General features: G+C 37.0%; 1 protein-coding gene and 1 pseudogene across 11 annotated transcripts in view; both read left to right on the forward strand.

Annotated features, from left to right (window-relative positions):
- The window catches only part of DPH6 (diphthamine biosynthesis 6), a 520,575-nt gene that overhangs the window by 78,103 nt on the left and 416,549 nt on the right, over positions 1 to 25,923 (forward strand). For all 11 annotated transcript variants that reach the window (XR_012516413.1, XR_012516414.1, XR_012516415.1 and 8 more), the window contains 2 exons: positions 13,190 to 13,263; positions 17,141 to 17,259. Coding sequence is in view for 8 of the 11 variants with exons in the window: in XM_074394120.1 (XP_074250221.1) it covers positions 13,190 to 13,263; positions 17,141 to 17,259 (193 nt within the window). In the remaining 3 variants the exon portion in view is untranslated. The remainder of the gene's footprint in view (positions 1 to 13,189; positions 13,264 to 17,140; positions 17,260 to 25,923) is intronic.
- Positions 843 to 13,172, forward strand: LOC141583655 (ER membrane protein complex subunit 8 pseudogene; annotated as a pseudogene).

A 25,923-nucleotide genomic window follows, 5' to 3' on the forward strand; every position in this document is an offset into this window, starting at 1 on the left:
GAATAAGTAGATCTTGTTTTCATTTGTAAGAAAGGACAGCTTGTTTTCAGCTTACCTGTTGGCTCTGTGAGCCAACATTTCTATATTGAGACAAGTGGATATTGAGTCAACAGTCTAATTTGGGTCTAGATTTCTACCTTTAATCCCTTCTTCTAAACTTGTAATCATCACTATGACCATATGGCTGATTGCTTTCATCATCTCGAACTCAGTATTGGTTGCCTTTTAGCTGCAATATGGTAACACTTTGCATATGAATAGCACAACATTGGGTACATTTTATAATAGAAATCCATTTCTATCCTCGTGTGTATGTTCTTGACAGTCTAATCCACTGGTTTTGAGAGTAGTGATTAACAAGTCTCTAGGACTAGGTTATAAACTCTTATAGACAGGTGCATGTTTTGGTGATTAGCATAGTACTAATGATGTATTAGGCTCTTATTGATTGGTTTTTAATAGAATATTCAAGCACGCCATCAGTACCAAATGGAGACCAAGAGTTAGGATTGTGAGAATTTGTAGGCAGATAAATTATTTTCATTTCTTTTTAGAACCTGATTTGTTTTTTTGAAAAATAAATTGTCTAATTTTGTACATAAATTCTATGTTAAGGAAGATGTAGGAAGACATCAGTAGGAGCTGTTATCTGTTATAAATCTATTTTCTTATAATCTAGAAAGACAAAGAATCAACATTTCTGACTATTTCATGTCTGGAGTATATATATATATATATATTTTTTTTTTTTGCCTATAGGATAACACTAGGAAATATTTTCTTAAAAAAATTACACTCTTCACAATGTATATTCTGTGGATTTGGGGCGGAGTGTAATTTTTTTAAGAAAATATTTCCTAGTGTTATCCTATAGGCAATAATTGTCTCCCTTGTGGTCTAAAGTAATATATATAGACTTATGTCACATATTTGACTTACTTCTTCATATGTCCATTCCTCTATATTTCTTATCACTAGATTTTAACTTTTTAAGAACATCAACTGTGCTGTTTTTTAATGTGTTTAACTTTCTTAGTATAGGACCTGTCAGAGAGTGGGACTTTAAAAATTACTGTTTGATAAATATATGAATGATTGTGTCTGACAGCTTACCAGTATATGGGATAAGAGATAATGTATTTTTAATATCATTTCCCTCTAGTTAAGAAAGTAATACATGGGTTATAAAAATATTTAAAATACAAAGTTGGAAATAGCAAAAATGAAATAATATTGAGAAATAAGAATTACTATACTTTGGTCTATTTCTGGTTCTCTTTCTACACTTATGACTATTTCAAAAAGTACATATTTTAGGATGGGCACGGTGGCTCATGCCTGTAACCCCAACACTTTAGGAGGCCGAGGCAGGCAGATCATTAGGTCAGGAGATCAATACCATTTTGGCCAACATGGTGAAACTCTGTCTCTACTAAAAATACAAATATTAGTTGGGCATGGTGGCATATGCCTGTAATCCCAGCTACTTGGGAGACTGAGGCAGGAGAATAGCTTGAACCAGGGAGTCAGAGGTTGCAGTGAGCTGAGATTGTGCCACTGCACTCCAGCTTGGCCACAGAGCACGACTGTCTCAAAAAAAAAAAAAAAAAAAACATTTTAGTATGTACTTTATGTGCATATGCTACACTTAGCTGTATGTCATTAGTAGTTCCTTATATTACATATCCTTCGCAAATATATCTTAGCTGGGCACGATGGCTCAAGCCTGTAATCCCAGCACTTTGGGAGGCCGAGGCGGGTGGATCATGAGGTAAAGAGATCGAGACCATCCTGGTCAACATGGTGAAACCCCGTCTCTACCAAAAATACAAAAAATTAGCTGGGCATGGTGGCACTTGCCTGTAATCCCAGCTACTCAGGAGGCTGAGGCAGGAGAATTGCCTGAACCCAGGAGGCGGAGGTTGCAGTGAGCCGAGATCGCGCCATTGCACTCCAGCCTGGGTAACAAGAGCGAAACTCCGTCTCAAAAACAAAAAACAAAAAACAAAAAAAAACAAAAAAGAAAATATATCTTAATGGCTGCCTTGTTTTCCCTCTTCTAAATGTACCACAGTTCGCTGAACCATTCTATTGTTTAGGATTTTAGGGTTTTCTAATTTTTGTTCCACTTACATGTAGAATACAAATATGATAAGTATTTTTATATATAAACTTGTTCACATTTACAATTATTTTTATAGACTACATTTCTGAATATACATTTGAAATTTCTGGTCTAAGAGAATAAACATTATAAAGGTTAATGATATATACTACAAAATTGTTTTTCAGAAAGGATGGACTAATAACAGCCCTATCGGTGCCATATGAGATTATGCAATTCCCCATACACTTATCAACCTTCAGTCTTAGTATTAATCAGATTTTACACACACACACACATGCACACACACACATGCAAACACACTCATATATATCTGTTTGACAAAAAATACCTAATTTTACTTTATATTTTCTTTGTTTTTTAAAGAGGTTGAAATTAATTATTTGTGTTTATTCCCTTAAAAATTACCTAATAATATCCTTTCCTCATTTTTACTCTTATTGTGTTAATTCATCCCATATTGATTTGAAAGACAGATACCCTTTGCTATGTATATTACCAAATGGTAATGTTATTTTTATTTATTGTCTTTGATTTAGGTGATTAAGTACAGAAACACTGTAATTTTATGTAGTCAACATCGTTCAGTTATAAATATTTATTCAGTATTATACCAGGTACTTTTCCAGAGCTGAGATTACAGTGGGAACAGGACCAAGTACCATCATGGAGCTGAGACAGACATTTTAAAAATAAATATTTAATTTTTTTAAAAATGATAGAATTTTAGGTAGTACTGTGAAGAAAATAAAGCCAGGGCAAGGACATAGAAAGTGTTGGTGAAAGGATAGGAGGGATATTTTAGAAAGGGAAGTTAGAGAAGTTCTGTCTGAGATATTTTCACAGAGACCTGGAAGAAGTGAGGGAACATGTGAGATAAATTCTAGGGGAGGTGTCTTATAGGCACAGGGGAAGGTAAGCCCAGAGACCTTGAGATGGAAACAAGCATAGGTGTTTGAGGAGCAGTAAGGACTCCAGTGTGGATCAGTGGAGTATACTCAGGAAAGCAGTAGTCTGTGGTGATATCAGAGAGGTTGGCAGGGTCCAGGCATATCATACCTTTAAGGCTATCTGCAAGGAGCTTGGATTTTACTCTTAAGTAGAATGGGAAATCACTGGAGAATTTGAATTGGGGAAGCTACATGCTGAGGCTTGTATTCTGAAAGATCACTCTGTTTCTTTATGGAGATAGACTGTAGGGAGAAAGGGTGGACTTACGGAGGCTAGTTAGGAAGCTATGTTGATAGTCAAATTAAGGGGTGGTGGTTATTAGGACTAGAGTGGTAGTAGTGAAGGTGATGAGAGTGGTTGGAATCTGGATATTTTTGGAAGGTGAAGCTAACAGAACTACTGATTGATAGAATGCTTGTCATAAGTAAAAGATAAATCATGAATGAATCTAAAGTTTTGGGCCTGAATAACAATATACATATTGTGCCATTTCCTAAAATGAGGAGCAATATGGAAGGATTTCTGTGTGGGATGGATATATGTGCTGGATCAGGAGCTTTGTTGAATCTATAACCTAACTCAAGAGTTCAAGAGTGTTTTACCTAGGATATCCAAATGCTGGAAGTTTAGGAAAGAAATATAGCTTTCCTTCTGTATAGAACAGAGTGGTTCTTTGAAGAACATTACCCTGTTTTTCCTTTTTCAATGTGAATTTTTTAAAGTTTCCTTTTACATATTCTTTTAAAAAATGTTTGAGAAATACAAGAGGATATGTAGTAAAAAGTACAAGTCCATACCCCTTTCCCTCATTCTCCATCTACTCCCACTGTCCAGGGTTTATCATTGTTAGTTTGCCACATATATATCCAAAAGAAGACTTGATCTTTCTTTCCCAAAGAACAAACAAACAGAAACAAAAACTGACCACAAGTAATAATTTCTTTCATTTTATTTAGAAGACCAAAGGCTGCACTTGACTTAGACATGTACAGCATGTATGTACATGTGGATGCATACTTCCGTGCATTTCTAGTTGCAAAAATCTTTCCTACATAGTGCTTCACACCCTTGGTGGAGGAACTTGGAGATTGCAGTGACTTTTCTTTGCACATTAACAATTAAAAATATATTCTGGCTGGGCACTGTGGCTCACTCCTGTAGGGCACAATAGCTTATACCTGTAATCCCAACACTTTGCGGGGGAGTGAGGTGGCAGATCACGAGGTCAGGAGTTCGAGACCAGCCTGGCCAGCCTGGTGAAACCCTGTCTCTACAAACAATACAAAAAATTAGCCTGACATGGTGGCACATGCCTGTAGTCCCAGCTACTCTGGAGGCTGAGGCAGGAGAATTGCTTGAACCCAGGAGAGTGCAGTGAGCCGAGATGATGCCACTGCACTCCAGTCTGAACAACAGAGTGAGACTCCTCAAAAAAAAAAAAAAAAAAAAAAAAAAAAAAACATATTCTGAGAATCATGATTGATGATATAGTTTCAGCTCTTGGATTCTTAAACATAGTGTTGATATATTTATTGGCTCTTTCTGAATAAATTATTGATATAACTATCCTTTTGCCTACAGATAGGTATAGAAATTGTTCTAGTAATGAACCTGTTTTTTTTAACCAGTTTGTGAGTATCTGTTTGCTTTAGGAAATGCCCTCTCTATTGTTAAAATTGTTGACATAGGTCAGACAGCTGCCTGGATTAGCTTCTTGGCAGTCTTGCAGGTGTGATTTATATTGACAAAGATTGGGGAGGAAAAGTATTCTAAGCAGCAAATTGGCATGTGATGCTTGCTTTTCTAATTTAGTCATAGTTGACTTTGTAAGAATCAGTTAATGTCCCATATTTCCAAAATTAGGATGGTAATGATAATCTACCTCTGAGTGTTGTTGAGAGCAATAACTAATATAAATATTTAATGACATTATACACTACTATTTCTAACACTCAGTAATGCTATTGCTGACTTTATTTCCTGAGTTGAACTTACGTATCATCATTAATAGTGATAATGGCCTAAGCTGAATGTAGTTTCACTTGTGTCAGAGAGCTCCTGTGGTTAAGCAATGTGCCAGCCTATTTAGGGTCCAGTCTTTGTCTCTAGCTTCTCAGTTACTAACATTATTATCTTTAATTTCTATTTTCTTCCCCTTTGGTCTCTACTACTTGATTAGCTTTTGGTTGTCTTGATGACAAAAATGTAATTTATTATAAATTAAAATCTCCAAATTCTATTAAATTTAGTAATAGATAATCATTCATTGATTAATTATACACTTTTTTTCGTCTGAGGATCTGAAATTCATTCTTTGAAGAACTGGCAGCATATGTGGCTTTCCTTCAGATGTTTATTTTTCCTGTGAATCGTGACTGCAGCTTTCTCCTAAATGGTCACAGTCAACCTCCTAATGGTAAAATACAATGGTTTTGTTGACCTTTCTATGGCATGTAGTACTATGTCAGTAAGAAAGATCACAGCTGTCCTTGGTACACAGTCCTTAATTTGAAGGCTTGGTATTTTATCTACCAGCTTTGTCAACTTGAATGAATTAAGCACCTTGTTTTTTTCACATATAAAATCAGTTTAATAGTGTTTTGGATTGTTATGAGGAATAACTGAAATAAGATATACAAAGTACCTAACATAAATCTTAGTGCATGCTGGGTACTTGCTAATATTGTACTTTATCCTTGCCTTTTCATCAAAATTTTCTGTACGTTTGTGCACACACCATTATTTTATCCTGGTTATGTCATCCGTCATTATGACTACTCTTTTTCCAACATCTTCACTGGATTTTCCTTCTCCTCCTCCTCCTTAAATGTTGGTGTACCCCCAGGGTCTTCTACTCAGCCCTCTTCTCACCCTATATCCTACCTCTTGAGATTCTTCTTTGCTCCCATGGCTTCAAGTATAAGCTGACAATACCCACATATATTCCTGTACTCTCTTGAGCTCCAGAGTTGTATTCAGTGTACCTAACAGTCTTATTTATTTTGGATAGTGCTATAAACTTAAATTATGCCCCCTACCCCAAATTCATATATTGAAGCCCTAACCTCAAATATTTGGAGATGTACTTGGACGGTATTTGGATCTCCTTTGGGAGATAGTTAGGTTTAGATGAGCTTATGAAAGTGAGGCCCTCAGTGATAGAATTAGTATCCTTGTAAGAAAAGACACCAGAAAGGAGATTGCTCTGCCACCCCTGGAACCCTGTGAAAACACAGCAAGATGATGTATAAGCCAGGAAGAGAAGCCTTAACAGAGTCCAAGAGAATTCATGCTGGCACCTTGAACTTGGACTTCTGCCCTCCATAACTGTACGAAAGTAAATTTCTGTTGTTTAAGCAACCCAGTCTACATGGTATTTTGTTGTGACAGTATGAGCCACACAAAGATACCTAGCAAACAAATTGATGCCAAACTAAATAAACGGAGTATTTTCTTTTAAAATATTAATATATTTTCTTTCTCACTTAATAGTCATTTAAATTAGAAACATTAGCCCTGCGCTTTTTGAGGAACCAAGACCCGAGCAGGGCCGGGCCTCGGGTCCCCACCAGTCTGCTGCCGTGCCATCACTGACCGCCACCTTGTCCCGCTTCTCTGCTGAGGCACCGTGCGGCAAGGCAGCAGGTCCAGGCCTAAGCCGTGTGCTCAGGGCCCTCCCAGGCCCTCCTGGGTCAGCATGCTTAGAGCGAAGCCAACCACCCAGGTCTACTGCAAGATGGTGCTGCACGGTGCCAAGTACCTGCATTGCACCGTCAGCAGGCTCCTGGTGGCAGAGAAGCAGAAGCCGCATAAGGAGCACGTCCCCCTGGGTGGCCCAGGCGCATACCGTACCCTTTTCGTGGACTACATCCTCCTCTTCCACGGCACCTGGCCCTCGCCCCCATGCTGGAGGTGGCCCTTACCCTGATTGATTCATGGTGCAAAGATCATAACTATGTGATTTCCGGTTATTACCTTGCTAATGAGCAAGTAAAGAATGCCAGTCCAAACCAGGTTGCAGAGAAAGTGGCCCTCAGAATTGCCGAGGGCTTCAGTGACACTGCACTTCATCATGGTAGACAACACCAAGTTTACGATGTACTTCATAGTGCCTACAATCCATGTATACGAGCACCATGAGAACCGATGGCAATGCAAAGACCCACACCATGACTACTGTGAAGACTGTCCACAGGCACAGAGGATCTCAGCATCGCTCCTGGACAGCTGGTACTACCAGATGCTTGTGGATCTTGATAACCAGCTGAATGACATTCGGAATGACTGGACAAACCCAGAGATAAATAAAGCTGTTCTGCACCTGTGCTAGGCAGGCATCGCCATGACTAGGCTCTGGGCATTTCTACTACATTGAAGAAGAAAACCTGTTTTTAAATTCCTAGGAATACAACTAACAAAGGATTTAAAGGAACTCTTGAAGGAGAATTACAAACCACTGTCCAAGGAAATAAGAGAGGACACAAACAGATGGAAAAACATTCTGTGCTCATGGTTAGGAAGAATCAATATTGTGAAAATGGCTATACTGCCCAAAGTAATTTATACATTCAGCGCTGTTCCCATCAAGCTACCTATGAACCCTCTTCACAGAACTGGTAAAAACCACTTTAAACTTCGTATGGAACCAAAAGAGAGCCTGAATAGTCAAGACAATTCTAAGCAAAAAGAAAAAAGCTGGAGGCATCAAGCTACCTAACTTCAAAATATACTACAAGGCTACAGTAATCAAAACAGCATGATACTGGTACCAAAACAGATATATAGACCAGTGGAACAGAACAGAGGCCTCGGAGGAAACCACACACATCTACAACCATTTGGTCTTTGACGAACCTGACAAAAACAAGCAATGGGGAAAGGATTCTCTGTTTAATAAATGGTGTTGGGAAAACTGGCTAGCCATGTGCAAAAAGCAGACACTAGACCCCTTCCTTACACCTTACACTAAAATTAACTTCAGATGGATTAAAGACCTAAACATAAGACTTACACCATAAAAACCCTAGAAGAAAACCTAGGCAAAACCATTCAGGACATAGGCATAGGCAAGGAATTGGTGACTAAAACACCAAAAGCATTGGCAACAAAAGCCAAAATAGATAAATGGGATCTAATTAAACTCCAGATCTTCTGTACAGCAAAAGAAACAATCATTAGAGTGAACTGGCAACCAAGAGAATGGGAAAAAAAATTGTGCAATCTACCCGTCTGACAAAGGGCTAATATCCAAAATCTGCAAAGAACTAAAGGAGAACTATGAGAAAAAAACAAACCCATTCAAAAGTGGGCAAAGGATATGGACAGGCACTTTTCAAATGAAGGCATATATGAGGCCAACAAACATAAGAAAACATGCTCATCATCACTGGTCATTAGAGAACTGCAAATCAAAACCACATTGAGATACCATCTCATGCCAGTTAGAATGGCGATCATTAAAAAATCTGGAGACAACAGATGCTGGAGAGGATGTGGAGAAATAGGAACACTTTAGACTGTTGGTGGGAGTCTAAGTTAGTTCAGCCATTTTGGAAGACAGTGTGGCAATTCCTCAAGGACCTAGAATTAGAAATTCCTTTTGACCCAGCAACCTCATTACTGGGTATATATCCAAAGATTATAAATAATTCTGTTATAAAGATACATGCACACCTATATTCATTTCGGCACTGTTTACAATAGCAAAGACCTGGAACCAACCCAAATGTCCATCAGTGATAGACTAGACAAGGTAAATGTGGCACATAACACACCATCGAATACTATGCAGCCATAAAAAACAATGAGTTTGTGTCCTTTGTAGGGACATGGATGAATCTGGAAACCATCATTCGCAGCAAACTGACACAAGAACAGAAAAGCAAACACTGCATGTTCTCATTCATAGACAGGTGTTGATCAATATGAACACATGGACACAGGGAGGAGAACATCACACACTGGGGTCTGTTGTAGGGGAATAAGGAGGGACAGTGGGGTTAGGGAGGTTGGGGAGGGATAACATGGGAGAAATGCCAGATACAGGTGACAGGGGGATGGAGGCAGCAAACCACATTGCCATGTACGTACCTATGCAACAGCCTTCTCGTTATCTCTGTCCAGGGTTGAACGGAGAGTTGGGCTGCAAAGGGCACAAAGAAGTGTTTGGGAATAACTGAAATTATCTCTATCTTGATTATGGTACCACTTTAGCTGGTTTCAATCCAAAATCATTGAATTGTGCATTTTAACTGTATACAGTTTATTGTACATGATTATACCTCAGTTGAGTTGGTTTAAAAAATGAGTAAGGATAGGGTCCCAGAGTCTATATGACTAATTTCCTGTAGCATATTTATTTTTATTTTGACTATGACACAGGTGATTCATTTGGCTGTCTTTATGCTGTCTCAGTGTATCTTTTTTGTTAGTAGCCATTCTCTTTCTTTCTCTGCTGACACTTCCATTGCTATTGTTTATTTACTGACTTTTTCTCCCAAATGAGGTGGTTTAGGAATCAGAACCTGAGCCTAGCTATGTTTTTTCTAAGGAGCAGATTGACTGTGTGGTAGATCTTTATCTTTTAAATATGTATTTGGCTCTTTATTTGAAGTTTGTAGTTGCATTTGTAATGATTAAGGAATCAGCAGAAATCTTTCTTATCCCTGGATTATTCAGGTCTGACTCTGCTGGAAAGCAGTACAGTCAGCCCTCTGTATCCACGGATTCCACATCCATGGATTCAACCAACTGTAGATCAAAAATATTATGAGGAAAATCTAATAAAAAATAAAAATAAAAATTTAAAAATACAGTATAGCAACTATTTTTTTTTTTTTTTTTGAGATGGAGTTTCGCTCTTGTTACCCAGGCTGGAGTGCAATGGCACGATCTCGGCTCACCGCAACCTCCGCCTCCTGGGTTCAGGCAATTCTCCTGCCTCAGCCTCCTGAGTAGCTGGGATTACAGGCACGCACCACCATGCCCAGCTAATTTTTTTGTATTTTTAGTGGAGACGGGGTTTCACCATGTTGACCAGGATGGTCTCCATCTCTCGACCTCGTGATCCACCCGCCTCGGCCTCCCACAGTGCTGGGATTACAGACTTGAGCCACCGCGCCCGGCCGGTATAGCAACTATTTATGTAGCATTTACATTGTACTAGATATTATAGATAATCTGGAGACTTTAAAGTTTATGTAAGGACATGCCTTGGTTGTATGCAAATACTGCACTGTTTTATGTAGTGGACCTGAGAATCTGTGGATTTTGATTTGCAGAGGGGATTCCTGGAAACAGTCCCCTGCTGACATTGAGGGATGACTGTAGTAATAGTCAGCAGTGATAATAGTAGAAGTAGTAACACAGGTAGTTACAGAAATAATAGGAATGGTAAATATCATAATAATGAAAGGAGAAAATATCTGCTGAATGTTTAATAGGTGCTGGATACTGTGTTGCTTGCCTGAATTATTTTATTTAATCTCCACAATAACCTTAGAAAACAGGAACTGATATTTTTTTATCCTGACGTTATAGATAAGGAAACAGACACAGAGAAATTCAGTAGCATTCAAAATCACAGAGCTAGTAAGTAAGAGGGCTGGATTTCTATCAGACAGTAGTAAGTATAATTATTGGGCCAGGTGCTGTGGCTCACACCTATAATCCCAGCACTTTGGGAGGCCAAGGCAGGCAGATCAGTTGAGGTTGGGAGTTTGAGACCAGCCTAGGCAACATGGAAAAACCCTGTCTCTACTAAAATACAAAAATTAGCTGGAATTGGTGACACAACGCACACCTGTAATCCCAGCTCCTCAGGAGGCTGAGGTACAAGAATCACTTGAACCCAGAAGGCCTTAAAAAAAAAATATTGAACAAATACAACTAATGATCTATATGTAGGTTCAGTGTTGAAGAATAGTCAGAATTTACTTAGTGCTGAATAGTTAAGTGTTATCAAATAAAAAATAAAGTAGATGGAGCCAGGTGTGGTGGCTCAAACCTGTAATCCCAGCACTTTCGGAGGCCAAGGCAGGCAGATCAGTTGAATCCAGGAGTTCAAGATCAGCCTGGGCAACACGGTGAAACCCCATCTCTACTAAAAATAGAAAAAAAAATAGCCGGGCATGGTGGCACATGTCTGTAGTCCCAGATACTCTGGAGGCTGACACACAAGAATCACTTGAACCCAGAACTGACATCTCACCACTGCACTCCAGCCTGGGCAACAGCGAGTGAGACTCTGTCTCAAAATAAACAAATAAAAACAAAAATAAAAAAATAAAATAGATAGGAGTAGAAGAGAATTCCACAGAATGCATGTATACAAAGAAGAAATTGTTTTAGGGTTGTGGTAAGCATTAAATAAAAATCATATCACATTAGTGCATGGCAAATGGATAATAAATTCCAATTATTATTTTAATAGTGCTTTGACTTAAGGAAGGATATACCAATGGCTCTTTTCTTTGTTTCCATGATCTCTAGAGAAATATATATCCACTCATATAAATCTATAGTATTTAGTCTTTCATTATTTTTATAACAGAACTTCAGATAAACATCTGTATGATACAGGGATATAACTAAAATTTGGTAACGTCTTTTGATAACATTAGTCAACAACTCTGATCTATGCTGTATGTGCATTTAATAAAGAACTCTATGCCATGATTTTTTCTAATGAGTACAATGACTTTATGAAAAAGAAAAAATACTAGGAAGGTTAGGGAAAGGTTATAAGCAAATGTTCTCACAAAGTTGCTGAAATAAGAAAGTAAAAGAAATAGCTCTTTTCCTGAAACCTTATCTGATAAAAATAATTGTTTTATTTTGGGGTGATTTGCCCTCTATCATTTTGGAGGGCAAATTTTGAATAGGCTTTAAAGACATGAAAAATTCCTTTTGCATGTTTTTGTTTATTTATTATGGCATTCTTTTAGGGTACACAGGGGTTTTTTTAGTATATCTTGAAATACTAACGTTTGTTTTCTGTGAAACACTTTTTTCTCATTGTCCAAGTTTGGTAAAGCCAGAGTATTCATAATGAAGTGATCTCTCAGAAGTAGTTTCTTTTGTACATCCATAGGCTAGGATGGATTTTCTTTTACACCTATTCAGAGAATTTCTATTCAGTTTTTTATTAGTAATTACTTCCTAATCACTTTCTTCTTATCTGTTCTCTAGATAACAGTTCCCCAGTTTATTCCCCTATTGTGTATTATTCTTCCCTAAGTGTATTATCTTATACTTTTTTACACTAAATCTCATCTTGGACCGTCCTTTCAAATCCCCAAGTTGTCCATAATCCATCCATGTACTTGATTAATCTTCTTTTCTTTTCTTTTTAATCCATTCTAGCTTTGTATCATCTGCAAACTTGATCATACTTGAATTTACATTTCCCCTCTAGCTCGTTAATGAGTATGCTAGACAGAATAGTTGTCATTCCTGTGGGACCATGCTGGATATACTGCTGGATGCTCTCAGTTGCAACCATGTTGACAATAACTCACTGCTTCCTTCGCATGTTAGAATTCTTTATCAACTGTGCTATATTGTTATCCAGGCAATGCCGCTACTCTGGATACTACTATTTCTGCTTTCTGGATACTCCGATTTCAAATATTTTTGTCTAAGATTTAGATAGAAATTATTGTGCTCCCTTAAATATTTATACCATTGCTTAATTTTTAATTTTTTTAACTTAAAAAATTTTAAATTTTCAATTAAAAGAAGTTACTCAATCTGGGAAAATATTGTCCTTAAATAGAAATTTCTCAAAAGTTTCCATCGAACATCAGGGAGTCTTTAAAAATATGTTAAGTGTGAAACAATTTGGAAGTGCTGCCTAAGTCTTTGCTTTCTCCATGAAAAGGGATCTCTCGTTATTTAAATTTTAAGTAAAACCATAATTATTTTTCTCACAGTTGAGAGAATGATTTAAATATATGTAAATTTTTTCTGAATGTCGATTATATTTTCAGTAAATTACTCTTCTTTGAGGTAGTCTTCTAAATGAGACACAGTTCATTTATAATTTTCAGAGCATGATGTGGAGCCATTTGTTACTTTATTTTTAAAGTTATGGCTGTTTTTCTTTATTTTCAGGAAAAAGAAGAAGTAGAGGGGATATCAGTAGGTGCTATACTTTCTGATTATCAGCGTGTTCGAGTGGAAAATGTGTAAGAAAACATTAATTTGCTAATTTTAAAAGTGTATGTATTTTAAGAATATAAATAAATGGAAAATCAGTAATTATATTTAAATAATAAATAGGTATGGTATTCTACGTGCTCCATGGAACTAAATGTATATATTCACCTAAATAACAAAAGTCATGCTTTTACTTTTTTCTATCCTTATATCACATATGAGAAAACTTATTTACTGTAACGAAAATAATCTATAATATAGTTGAGACAGTTTTTAGTGAGAAGTATTATTTTTAACTTATTTGATTTAGTATATCCTGTTACTGTTTTAACTCATCATTTGTAATAAAAATCAAGAGATAAGAATACAGTAGTATTTTAGAGGAAAAAATGCTTACTAAGGAGTCATCTCCTCTTTGCTTCATATAATTCAATTCTTGTCCAAAAATACTTAATGTGATTGAAATATTTTCATATATTAGCCATTTAACTTTCAGGGAAGTTTAGGATGTTGCTCCCCTCCTCCTAGCCCCTCTCCACTCTCCTAAGGAAGGGAGCACTAGTGAAGTCTGTAGCTGCACATAGCAAAACAGTCAGTTCTATTGATCTATTCAAAAATCATGAGGTTAAATGATAATATTGGTTATTTAATATCGGCCTGGCAAGATACCAGCTGAATGAATTTATGTTTCATTTTTAATTTATTTAGATAAATACAACATTGTATAGAGATTCCGGGCATAATTATATTAACAAAGAAAACGGGACTCCAGTATTTTTCTTAAGTACAATTTGACCAGCAAATAAATTATTTTGCTAGTTGAAAGGGTAAATTGAATTAGATAATGGCTGTATTTATATAGTATTTTTATATTCTTGATAAATAACATTCCTATTGACTATCTCATTTATAACCTACATATTAATCGATTTGAAAACTTAAGTTTTATTTTTATTTTATTTATTTTCTCTCTAATTCCATGGTGGATTTCAAGCAGTTAAAAAAATGTATAGAATTTTAAGAGTGAATGAAGGGAAAACAGAGTAAAGCATAGTTAAATGAAGAGAAATATGATCTTACATTTTAGAGGTGTGTTAGAATTTCTGGACAATGGATGATGATGGTGGAGTGGGGAAGAAGGTCAAGCATGTGTATTTTGAGAAAGTTTTCCTTGCATTCAACCTAGATCTGCATTTGAGAAGAGCTGATCTACAGATGGAGATGGATTGCATATTAAGCAATATATTAGAAATAATAGTATTTTCATCAAGTTTTAGATCATTTTCTCTGAGAATTATTTAGTTTAAAATTAGTGTCTTTTAATAAGTCAAACCCACATGATTTAATGGGTAGCCAAACTGGAGATAGGGATGACATCTATTTATGGAAGTTAAAAAGCCAAGTAAAAATGTGCTCCTGATTAAGAGGCTGCCCATTACATGTATATGTATGGAAGAAGGGCACATGTCATGCCCATGGGTAGAGACTTTCTCAAAACACAGTCTCAGGTACACTTCAACACATGGTTGAACAGATGAACAAATTTTATATTATAAAGCATATCTGCAGTAATTTTATTCCTGAAATTTCAAAAGTAATGTTACTGGAAGTCCATTGTCTACAAACTCAATTTTGAATTAGCTTATGCCCAATTTGTAGTTTGTGTTGTATTATTATAATTTCAGAATGTAAAGTGTTTAATAGATGTCACAAGTGCAAATTCAGCAGTGATTTACAGAGTAAGTTTATTTGAGCCATGATATTTTGAACTGTTAAAGAATTTAAATAGGTTGAAAAATTTTACTTAAGTCTACATATAATCCAGAGATTTTGAGGAATTTCAAAGTAACAACCTCAAGTTTTGCAATAAGAACAGGAAGAAAAACTTTTTTGTTAATAAAAAGTAAATCTTTTAAACACTGGATGAGAGGACAGCAGGAACTAGTGTTTGTATTACATGGGTAGTTCACGTTTTGTTATTTTTGTATTTATCAACTGCCTCAGCATTGCTTTAGATGCTCTGAGACATTTTAAAAAGGAAAAATTACATGCAACAGTCTCTGCAATGAGGAAGGTTTTGGTTTTTTGAAAGTCAGGGTATATGTAAATGAAAAAAAAAATAGTGATATTTCTAAGGCCATGTATGAGTAAATGACCAAATGTGGTACATTTAGTAAGTATTGGGATCTCTGAGAGAGAGATCAGTATAGGTCAGAGTAGTTTGGACAAGCAACCTTACAGATGCTAGGAACAATGGGTTTTATTTGTAAACACTTATAGACTCTGGGTTTTAGAGCTATATTTTTGGTTTGAAATCTGATCCCAGCCAATTACTGTATGACTTGGGCAAGTCATTTGGCTTTGACTATCATTTATTGAATACCTATTTTATCCAGGCATTGTGCTATATTATTTATCTATATTACCTTTAATCGATTAAACAATTATAGTCCTCTCTGAGAAAGTGACATTTAAGCAAAGGCATGAAGGAAGGGAGAACACAACTAATCTAACAACAGACCAGAGTAAGCTGGCAGCAGGTGATAGGATGGAGTGAGAAGAGAGTAAGTAGTAGGAGATAAAGTGCATGAACTAATCAGGGTGAGATTCATGGAGTGATGGGGAGCCACTGGAGGGTTTTGAGCAGAGGAATCCTATGATCTCTTTTACGTCTTGAAAGGATCATATTGGCTGCTCTCCAAAATTCATTGAAAATTGATTTTAAAAGGATGACAGTGGAAACAGGGAAGGAAATAAGGATGTTGACATGAGAGAGAATGGTGGCTCAGACCAGGTTGTTAGCAGTGGTAATGATGAGGAATGATTACATTCTGCATTGTGGTAGATTGGATGTGGAGTGTGAAGGAAAGGAAAGGATTATTTCATTTTCTTATTTTTTAATCTTCTCAAGAACTTGGAGAAGAAGTATTTTTGCCCCTATTTGTTAACTAGTAAACTAAGCACAAAGACTTAGATTTTACTTGACTTCAAAAGCCATGCAGGTAGAATACAAAATGAGGTTTCAAATCCATATGTGTCTTCACTCCAAAACCTATATTTTTTCTACTGTGCCAATAATGGAAAATATCTAGTACAATGCCTGAAGCATATTAGAAACTAAATAAATTGTACTTTTTGTTCTTAGTATTTTCTTTTTACTCAGAGTCAAATTCTCAAAAAAAAAAATTCATGGCCAGGCACAGTGGCTCACGCCTGTAATCCCAGCACTTTGGGAGGCCGAGGTGGGAGGATCACAAGGTCAGGAGATTGACACCATCCTGGCCAACATAGTGAAACCCCATCTCTACTAAAAATATAAAAATTAGCTGAACATGGAGGCATGCAGCTGTAGTCCCAGCTACTTGGGAGGCTGAGGCAGGAGAATCACTTGAACCGGGGGTGGAGGTTGCAGTGAGCCCAGGTTGCGCCACTGGACTCCAGCAACAGAGTGAGACTCCATCTCAAAAAAAAAAATTAAAGTTAGTAGATTAAGAATAGTCCACATAACCATGGTTATTTTTAATTTAATCAATATTTGGTTATATTATTAGGATAAATCATTTGCCCACTTTGCAGATGCTTCAAAATTTTGATACCGACAGAAAATGAGAACATACTGGCATTTGTAAACTCTTTTACATAGATTTCTAAACTTAGAGCCTTACTAAATTAATATTTCTAGTGTGTCTGGAAATTTCATTTTTATCAGTTTATGCATAGCCCATGGAAATTAAATATGTTTATGTTGTATATTTAAACTTCATTATGCAAAATACGTTTTTAAAAGCATTTTCAATGCTAAAATCCTTGAAAGAAGCGTTATGTTTCAAATCAAAGTGATTGCTATGGATCCAAGTATAGAACATTTAGATAACATCTGATTTTCTTTTTCTTTTAATTTTGTAGGTGTAAAAGGCTTAATCTCCAGCCTTTAGCCTACCTTTGGCAGAGAAACCAGGAAGATTTGCTCAGAGAAATGATATCATCTAACATTCAAGCAGTGATCATCAAAGTAGCAGCTTTGGGTATGTATCCAAACTCTCAAGGGAACTGTTTGTTGCCAGGTAGATAATCTTAGTTCACTAATAAGTAGTTACAATGAACAAAGAAAACTGATTTCAAATATAAAAATATGTAGTCGCAGGCTGAAGAAATTGAGTAAGCACCTTGCATAAAGGGAAGTTTTAAAATGTGCTTTTGACCGTTTGCCAAAGTGATTTCTAGTAAGCTGCTTTTTTTTTTTTAAAATATATTATTGGTTCTAAAACTGCATTATAGTCCTTCAATTTAAGGTCTTTTGTTTTTGTTTTTGTTTTTTTGTTTTTTGGGGGAGTTTGGAATTTAGGCTTGTAAGAAACAGGAAATATAAGAGTTACTTTTGTCTTGTTTATTTTGGGGTTTTTTAGAAGCTTCTTAATATGTATAATTGACACAAAACGTGATTTTTTAACGTGTTTTGAATGATGCTGAAACAGAATGATGGTTTTGTTTTTGTTATAAACAATAAATAGCGTACTGCTTTTTATTGGGGATGGTGAGAAAATCATCTTTGAGAAAATGTTATCTGATTAGTTAGCATAGACATAGCAGGCAGGTGGTAATCTGATTCAAGTATGGACATTACATATGAACACATTTAATTTATTTTGAATTTCTATAATTATATTTATTTTTGAGAAACCATAAGGCTTGAGCCAAATATGTTCATTTCATGAATCTATAATAGAAAATGCTTGGAGCTTGGGAGTTCCCAAAGCTTAAATCATTTATCTCTTTTAAGAGTGTTTAACTTGCTGATCTCTGAAATAATGAGGTCTCAAGCTATAGAAGATTTTGTAGATACATTCACTTTTTAAATAAAATTAAGAAAAAGAGAAAGCATACAGACCGCATAATATCTCTCTTTGATAAATACCAAGCTACTGTATTCTTGCTAAAGTTGAGGTCTTGTCTGGCATTGAAAGCTTTATTTAGAGAACCTGTAGATGATCTTCTTAGCTGTTAAAACTAGAAAGATTAAGTGGTATTATGTTTTTATTTCTGAGAAAAGGTTGCCAAGCAGCTCTCATGATTAACGTTCTCATTATAAATATATTTGTCAAATGAATTTCTGTGTGACTCTGTACAGAGTATTCCCTCTTGATTTTTCTTTGTCTCTTGCTTTCTCTTTGAATTTTCTAAGACTACATAGTCCCATAATGAGGTTGACGTGACATCTCACTGAAAGGTACGCATATTATTCCTTTTACTATCAGATAAAAGGCTGGATTAGCACCCAGAGAGACCTCCCTTATTGAAAAGATAGTCAAAGAATTTGACCTTATTGCCATCTTTATAGTAGTATATGACCAATATTCTGTGTTCTTTCATTGCTGTATGTGCCTCTCTGTAGAGATTAGAGATGGAGAATTAGCTTTATCAAGCTGTTGGATAAAATTTATTTGTCTTTGGCATCTCGGTTACAAAAGTATAGATCTGTTTTTAACATTTACAGCACATGGTTTCTACTGACTACCTATAGGTTTGCAAAGATGAAAATCATTCTTTAGAATAGTGTTAAAGAAAGGTTTATTACATGGCATAGTACTTCTAATGACATAGAAAAATATAAATGATGCAATATAGGTTTCTAGCGTTTTTCCTTCCATTTAAAATTGACAGAACAGGATTTAAGCCAAAAAATTTTATATATATATATATATATATATATATATATATATATATATATGTATATGTATATATATATATATATATCCCTTTTTGTGGGGGAGAGGGATCAGTAAAATTTTGTGGACCATTTTTCTATGAAATGGTCTTATAACAGAAAAGGATCAGTTCTACATGAATATATACAAATATATTTTAATAATTATATTACATAACCTTTATGTCTTATAGGCACCAATGAACTCATAAGTTTTCTGGCTTGTTTCATTATAATATTTTGGGTTTTTTAAATAACCTTAAAAACATTTTTTTTTTATTGTAGTAAAACATACATAACACAAAATTTACCATCATAATCATTTTCAAGCATACAGGTCAGTAGCATTAACTACATTCACATTGTGTAACCATTAACACCACTGGTTTCTGGAACTATTTTCTCTTCTCAACTGAGAACTCTGTGAACCATTGCTCTTGTCATTTTTTTTTTTTAATTATACTTTAGGTTCTAGGGTACAACTGTAAATCGTGAAGGATTGTTGCATAGGTACATACATGGCAAGGTGGTTTGCTGTCTACATCTTCCTGGCACCTATATCTGGCATTTCTCCCTATGTTATCTCTCCTCAAACTCCCTACCACCCAACATCCGTCCCCTGGCTCCCACCAAGACCCCAGTGTGTGATGCTCCCCTCCCTGTGTCCATGTGTTCTCATTGTTGAACACCACCTATGAGTGAGAACATGCAGTGTTTTTCTGTTCTTGTGTCAGTTTGCTGAGAATGATGGTTTCCAGATTCATCCATGTCCCTACAAAGGACATGAACTCATCATTTTTTATGGCTGCATAGTATTCCATGCTGTATATGTGCCACATTTTCCTTGTCCAGTCTATCATAGATGTACATTTGGGTTGGTTCCAGGTCTATGCTATTGTAGACAGTGCCAAAATGAACATACGTGTGCATGTGTCTTTATAACAGAATTATTTATAATCCTTTGGATATATACCCAGTAATGAGGTTGCTGGGTCAGATGGAGTTTCTACTTCTAGGTCCTTGAGGAATTGCCACACTGTCTTCCAAAATGGCTGAAGTAATTTAGACTCCCACCAACAGTGTAAAAGTGTTCCTATTTCTCCACATCCTCTGCAGCATCTGTTGTCTCCAGATTTTTTAATGATCGCCATTCTAACTGGCATGAGATGGTATCTCAATGTGGTTTTGATTTGTATTTCTCTAATGACCAGTGATGATGAGCATGTTTTCTTATGTTTGTTGGCCTCATATATGTCTTGTTTTGAAAAGTGTCTGTCCATATCCTTTGCCCACTTTTCAATGGGTTTGTTTATATGTTTTCTCATAGTTCTGCTTTAGTTCTTTGTAGATTCTGGATATTAGTCCTTTGTCAGACGGGTAGATTGCACAAATTCTTTCCCATTCTGTTGGTTGCCGGTTCTCTCTAATTATTGTTTCTTTTGCTGTACAGAAGCTCTGAAGTTTAATTAGATCCCGTTTGTCTACTTTGGCTTTTGTTGCCAATGCTTTTGGTGTTTTAGTCACCAATTCCATGTCTATGCCTATGTCCTGAATGGTTTTGCCTAGGTTTTCTTCTAGAGTTTTTATGTGTTAGGTCTTATGTTTAAGTGTTTAATCCATCTAGAGTTAATTTTAGTGTAAGGTGTCAGGAAGGGGTCCAGTTTCTGCTTTTTGCACATGGCTAGCCAGTTTTCCCATCACCACTTATTAAACAGGGAATCCTTTCCCCTTTCCTTGTTTTTGTCAGGTCTGTCAAAGATCTGATGGTTGTAGATATGTGGGATTGCCTGCAAGGCCTCTGTTCTGTTCCATTGGTCTATATCTCTGTTTTGGTACCAGTATCATGCTGTTTTGATTACTGTAGCCTTGTAGTATAGTTTGAAGTCAGGTAGTGTGATGCTTCCAGCTTTGTTCTTTTTGCTTAGGATTGTCTTGGCTATTTTGGCTCTCTTTTGGTTCCATATGAAGTTTAAGGTGGTTTTTTCCATTTCTGTGAAGAAGGTTAGTGGTAGCTTGATGGGGACAGCATTGAATCTATAAATTACTTTGAGCAGTATGGCCATTTTCACGATACTGTTTCTTCCTAACCATGAGCATGGAATGTTTTTCCATCTGTTTGTGTCCCCTCTTATTTCCTTGAGCAGTGGTTTGTAGTTTTCCTTAAAGAGGTCGTTCATGTTCTTTTTTAGTTGTATTCCTAGGTATTTTATTCTCTTTGTAGTAATTGTGAATGGGAGTTTGCTCTTGATTTGGCTGTTAGTCTATTATTGGTGTATAGGAATGCTTGTGATTTCTGCACATTGATTTTGTATCCTGAGATTTTGCTGAAGTTGCTTATCAGTTTCAGGAGATTTTGGGCTGAGACAGTGGGGTGTTCTAAATATACAATCATGTCAATTTGACTTCCTCCTTTTCTACTTGAGTATCCTGTGTTTTTTTTTCTTGCCCGATTGCTCTGGCTAGAACTTCCAATACTATATTGAATAAGACTGGTGAGAGGGCATCCTTGTGTAGTGCCAGATTTCAAACAGAATGCTTCCAGTTTTTGCTCATTGAGTATGATATTGGCTGTGAGTTTGTCATAAATAGCTTTTATTATTTTGAGATCTGTTCCATTGATACCTAGTTTACTGAGAGTTTTTAGCATAAAGGGCTGTTCAATTTTGTCGAAGGCTTTCTCTGCATTTATTGAGATAATCATGTGGCTTTTGTCTTTGGTTCTGTTTATGTGGTGAATTAGGTTTATAGATTTGCATATGTTAAACCAGCCTTGCATCCCTGGGATAAAGCCTATCTGATTGTGATGGATAAGCTTTTTGATGTGCTGTTGCAATCAGTTTGCCAGTATTTTATTGGAAGACTTTTGAATCTATGTTCATCATGCATATTGGCCTGATGTTTTCTTTTCTTGTTGAGTCTCTGCCAGGTTTTGGTATCAGGGTGATGTTTGTCTCATAAAATGATTTGGGAAGGGTTCCCTCTTTTTGGATTAATTGGAATAGTTTCAGAAGGAGTGCAACCAGCTCCTCTTTGTATGTCTGGTAGAATTTGGTGTAAACCCATCTGGACCTGGGCTGTTTTTGGTTGGTAGGCTATTAATTGCTGCCTCAACTTCAGCCCTTGTCATTAGTCTATTCAGGCTTTTGACTTCTACCTGATTTAGGCTCGGGAGGATACAGGTGTCCAGGTATTTATCCATTTCTTCCAAACTTACTGGTTTATGTGCACAGAGTTGTTTGTAGTAATCTCTGATGGCAGTTTGTATTTCTGTGGAATCGATGGTGATATCCCCTTTATTGATTTTTATTGCATGTATTTGATTATTCTCTCTTTTCTTTTTTATTAATCTGGCTAGCAGTCTATTTTGTTGATCTTTTCATAAAACCAGCTCCTGGATTTATTGATTTTTTAAAGGGTTTTTTTGTCTCTATCTCCTTCAGTTCTGCTCTCATCTTAGTTATTTCTTATCTTCTGCTACCTTTTGAGTTTTTTTGATCTTGCTCCTCTAATTCCAATTTTGATGATAGGGTGTAGATTTTAGATCTTTCCTCGCTTTTATTGTGGGTATTTATAGCTATACGTTTTCCTCTAGACACTGCTTTAAATGTGTCCCAGAGATTCTGGTATGTTATGTCTTCATTTTTGTTGGTTTTGAAGAACATCTTTATTTCTGCCTTCATTTCATTGTTTATCCAGTCAACATTCAAGAGCAAGTTGTTCAGTTTCCATGAAGTTGTGTGCTTCTGAGTTAGTTTCTGAATTCTAAATTCTAATTTGATTGCACTGTGGTCTGAGATAGTGTTTGTTATGATTTCTGTTCTTTTGCATTTTCTGAGGAGTGATTTACTTCCAATTATGTGGTCAATTTTAGAGTAGGTGTGATGTGGTGCTGAGAAGAATGTATATTCTATGGATTTGGGGTGGAGTGTTCTGTAAATGTCTATTAGGTTTGTTTTGTCCAGGTCTTAGTTCAAGTCTTGGATATCCTTGTTAATTTTCTGTCCATTGATCTGTCTAATATTAACAGTGGATTGTTAAAGTCTTCCACTATTACCGTATGGGAGTCTAAGTCTCTTTGTACATCACTAAGAACTTGCTTTATGTACCTGAGTGCTCCTGTGTTGTGTGTGTATACATATTTAGGATCGTTAGCTCTTCTTGTTGCATTGATTCTTTTACTGTTATGTAATGCCCTTCTTTGTCTCTTTTGATCTTTGTTTGTTTAAAGTCTATTTTTCAGAGACTAGAATTGCAAGTCCTGCTTTATTTTGCTCTCCCATTTGCCTGGTAAGTCTTCCTCCATGCCTTTATTTTGAGCCTATGTGTATCTTTGCATGTGAGACGGTTTCCTGAATACAGCACACCGATTGTTTTTGACTTTTTATCCAATTTCCAGTCTGTGTCTTTTGATTAGGGCATTTAGCCCGTTTACATTTAACGTTAATATTGTTATGTGTGAATTTGATCCTGCCATTTTGATGCTAGCTGGTTGTTTTGCCTATTAGTTGATGCAGTTTCTTCATTGTGTCGATGCTCTTTACCATTTGGTACATTTTTGAAGTAGCTGGTACTGGTTGCTCCTTTCTATGTGTAGTGCTTCTTTCAGGAGTTCTTGGAAAGCAGGCTTTGTGTTGATGAAATATCTGAGCAATTGCTTTTTTTTTTTAAGTATTTTCTTTTTCCTTCGCTTATGAAGCTTAGTTTGGCTGGATATGAAATTCTAGTTTGAAAGTTCTTTTTCTTAAGGATGTTGAATATTTGCCCCCACTCTCTTCTGGCCTATAGGGTTTCTGCTGAGAGATCCACTGTGAGTCTGATGGGCTTCCCTTTGTGGGTAACCCAACTTTTCTCTCTGGCTGTCCTTAGCATTTTTTCCTGCATTTCAACCCTGGTGAATCTGACAATTATGTGCCTTGGGGTTGCTCTTCTTGAGAAATATCTTTTTGGTGTTCTTTGTTTTTCCTTGACTTGAATGTTGTCCTGGGTTGCTAGGTTGGGGAAGTTATCCTGGATAATAAAACTTCCTGAAGAGTGTTTTCCAGCTTTGATTCATTTTCTCTGTCACATCAGATACACCTATCAAACGTAGATAAGGTCTTTTCACATAATCCCATATTTCTTCGAAGCTTTGTTCATTTCTTTTCACTCCTTTTTCTCTAATCTTGCCTTCTCATTTTATTTCATTGAGTTGATCTTCAGTCTCTGATATCCTTTCTTATGCTTGGTCGATTCCGCTGTTGAAACTTGTGTATGCTTCGCGAAGTTCTATTGTTGTGTTTTTCACCTCCATCATTTTGTTTATATTTGTCTCTAAGCTGTTTATTCTCGTTAGTATTTCATCAAACCTTTTTTCAGCGTTCTTTGTTTCTTTGCATTGGGTTAGAACATGTTCTTTTATCTCAGAGAAATTTGTTATTACCCACCTTCTGAAGCCTGTTTCTGTCAATTCATCAGACTCATTCTCCATGCAGCCTTGTTCCCTTGCTGGTGAGGAGTTGTGATCCCTTGGAAGAGGAGAGGCATTCTGGTTTTGGGTGTTTTAATCCTTTTTGCACTAGTTTCTTCCCATCTTTGTGGATTTATTTACCTGTGGTCTTTGTAGTTGGTGACTTTCAGATGGGGTCTCTGACTGGACATCCAGTTTGTTGATGATGAAGTTATTTTTTTCTGTTTCTTAGTTTCCCTTCTAACAGTCAGGCCCCTCTGCTTTAGGACTGCTGGAGGTCTACTCCAGACCCTGCTTGCCTGAGGATCACCTGCAGGGGCTGCAGAACAGTAAAGGTTGCTACCAGTTTCTTCTTCTGTTATCTTCATCACGGAAGGATACCTGCCAAGTATCAGCCTGAGCTCTCCTTTATGAGGTGTGTCTAGTTATACAGGGGTCTGAGGGCTGCTTGAGGAGACGGTCTATCTTTTATAGGAGCTCAAGTGCTCAGTTGTGAGCTCCATTGTTCTGTACAGAGCTCCTGGGCAGGTACATTTAAGTCTGCTGCAGCAGAACTCATAACCGACTTTTTTTCCCAAGTACTCTCTCCTGGGAAGGTGGAGCTTTATTTATAAGTTTCTGAAGTGCTTCTGCCTTTTTTCAGAGATGCCCTACCCAGCGAGTAGGTAGCCTAGTCACAGTCTGCCAGCAGAGGTGTTGCCGAGCTGCCGTGGGCTCTGCCCAGCTGCTGTGTGAGCTTCCTTGCAGTTTAGTTTACAGGGATGTACTTATAACTGCCTCAGTAATGGCAGACTGCCTCAGTAATGGCAGACTGCCTCAGTAATGGCAGACTGCCTCAGTAATGGCAGACTGCCTAGGTAATGGCAGACTGCCTCGGTAATGTCAGACTGCCTTGGTAGTGGTGGACTGCCTCGGTAGTGTTGGACTGCCTTGGTAGTGGTGGACTGCCTCGGTAGTGTTGGACTGCCTTGGTAATGGCGGTCCACCTCAGGAAAGGTAGACTGCGTAGGTAGTGGTGGACTGCCTCGGTAATGACAGAATGCCTTGGTAATGGCAGACTGCCTTGGTAATGGTGGACACCCTTCCCCCACAGAGCTGGACCATCCCGGTTCCAGCTGTGCTTGCTGTGAAACTCTCAATCCAGAGCATTTCAGCCTGCTGGTCTTTGTTGGGGTGGGACCAGCTGAGCCAGATCACCTGGCTCACTGTTTCAGCCCCCTTTTTTTTTCAGTTGAATGGACGACTCTGTCTCCCACGCGTTCCACTTACCAGTTGAAACGGTGCCCTGATTTGTGTGAGTTTTTGTGTGGAGACTGGCTGCATTGGCTGAAACAACCGCACTGGAGACTCGTGGCGTTTTTTTGCCCAGGAATCTCCTTGTCTGTGGGCAGTAAAAATTTGTTTGGAAATGCGGTGATCACTCACCCCCTGCCTTTTTGCTGGGAACTGCAATTCAGAGCTGTTCCTATTCGGCCATCTTGGATCCTTCATTTCATTTTTTATCCAGTCGATATTCAGGAGCCAGTTGTTCCGTTTCCA

The sequence above is a fragment of the Saimiri boliviensis genome, chromosome 2 (genome assembly GCF_048565385.1).
Source record: "Saimiri boliviensis isolate mSaiBol1 chromosome 2, mSaiBol1.pri, whole genome shotgun sequence".
NCBI lineage: Eukaryota > Metazoa > Chordata > Mammalia > Primates > Cebidae > Saimiri > Saimiri boliviensis.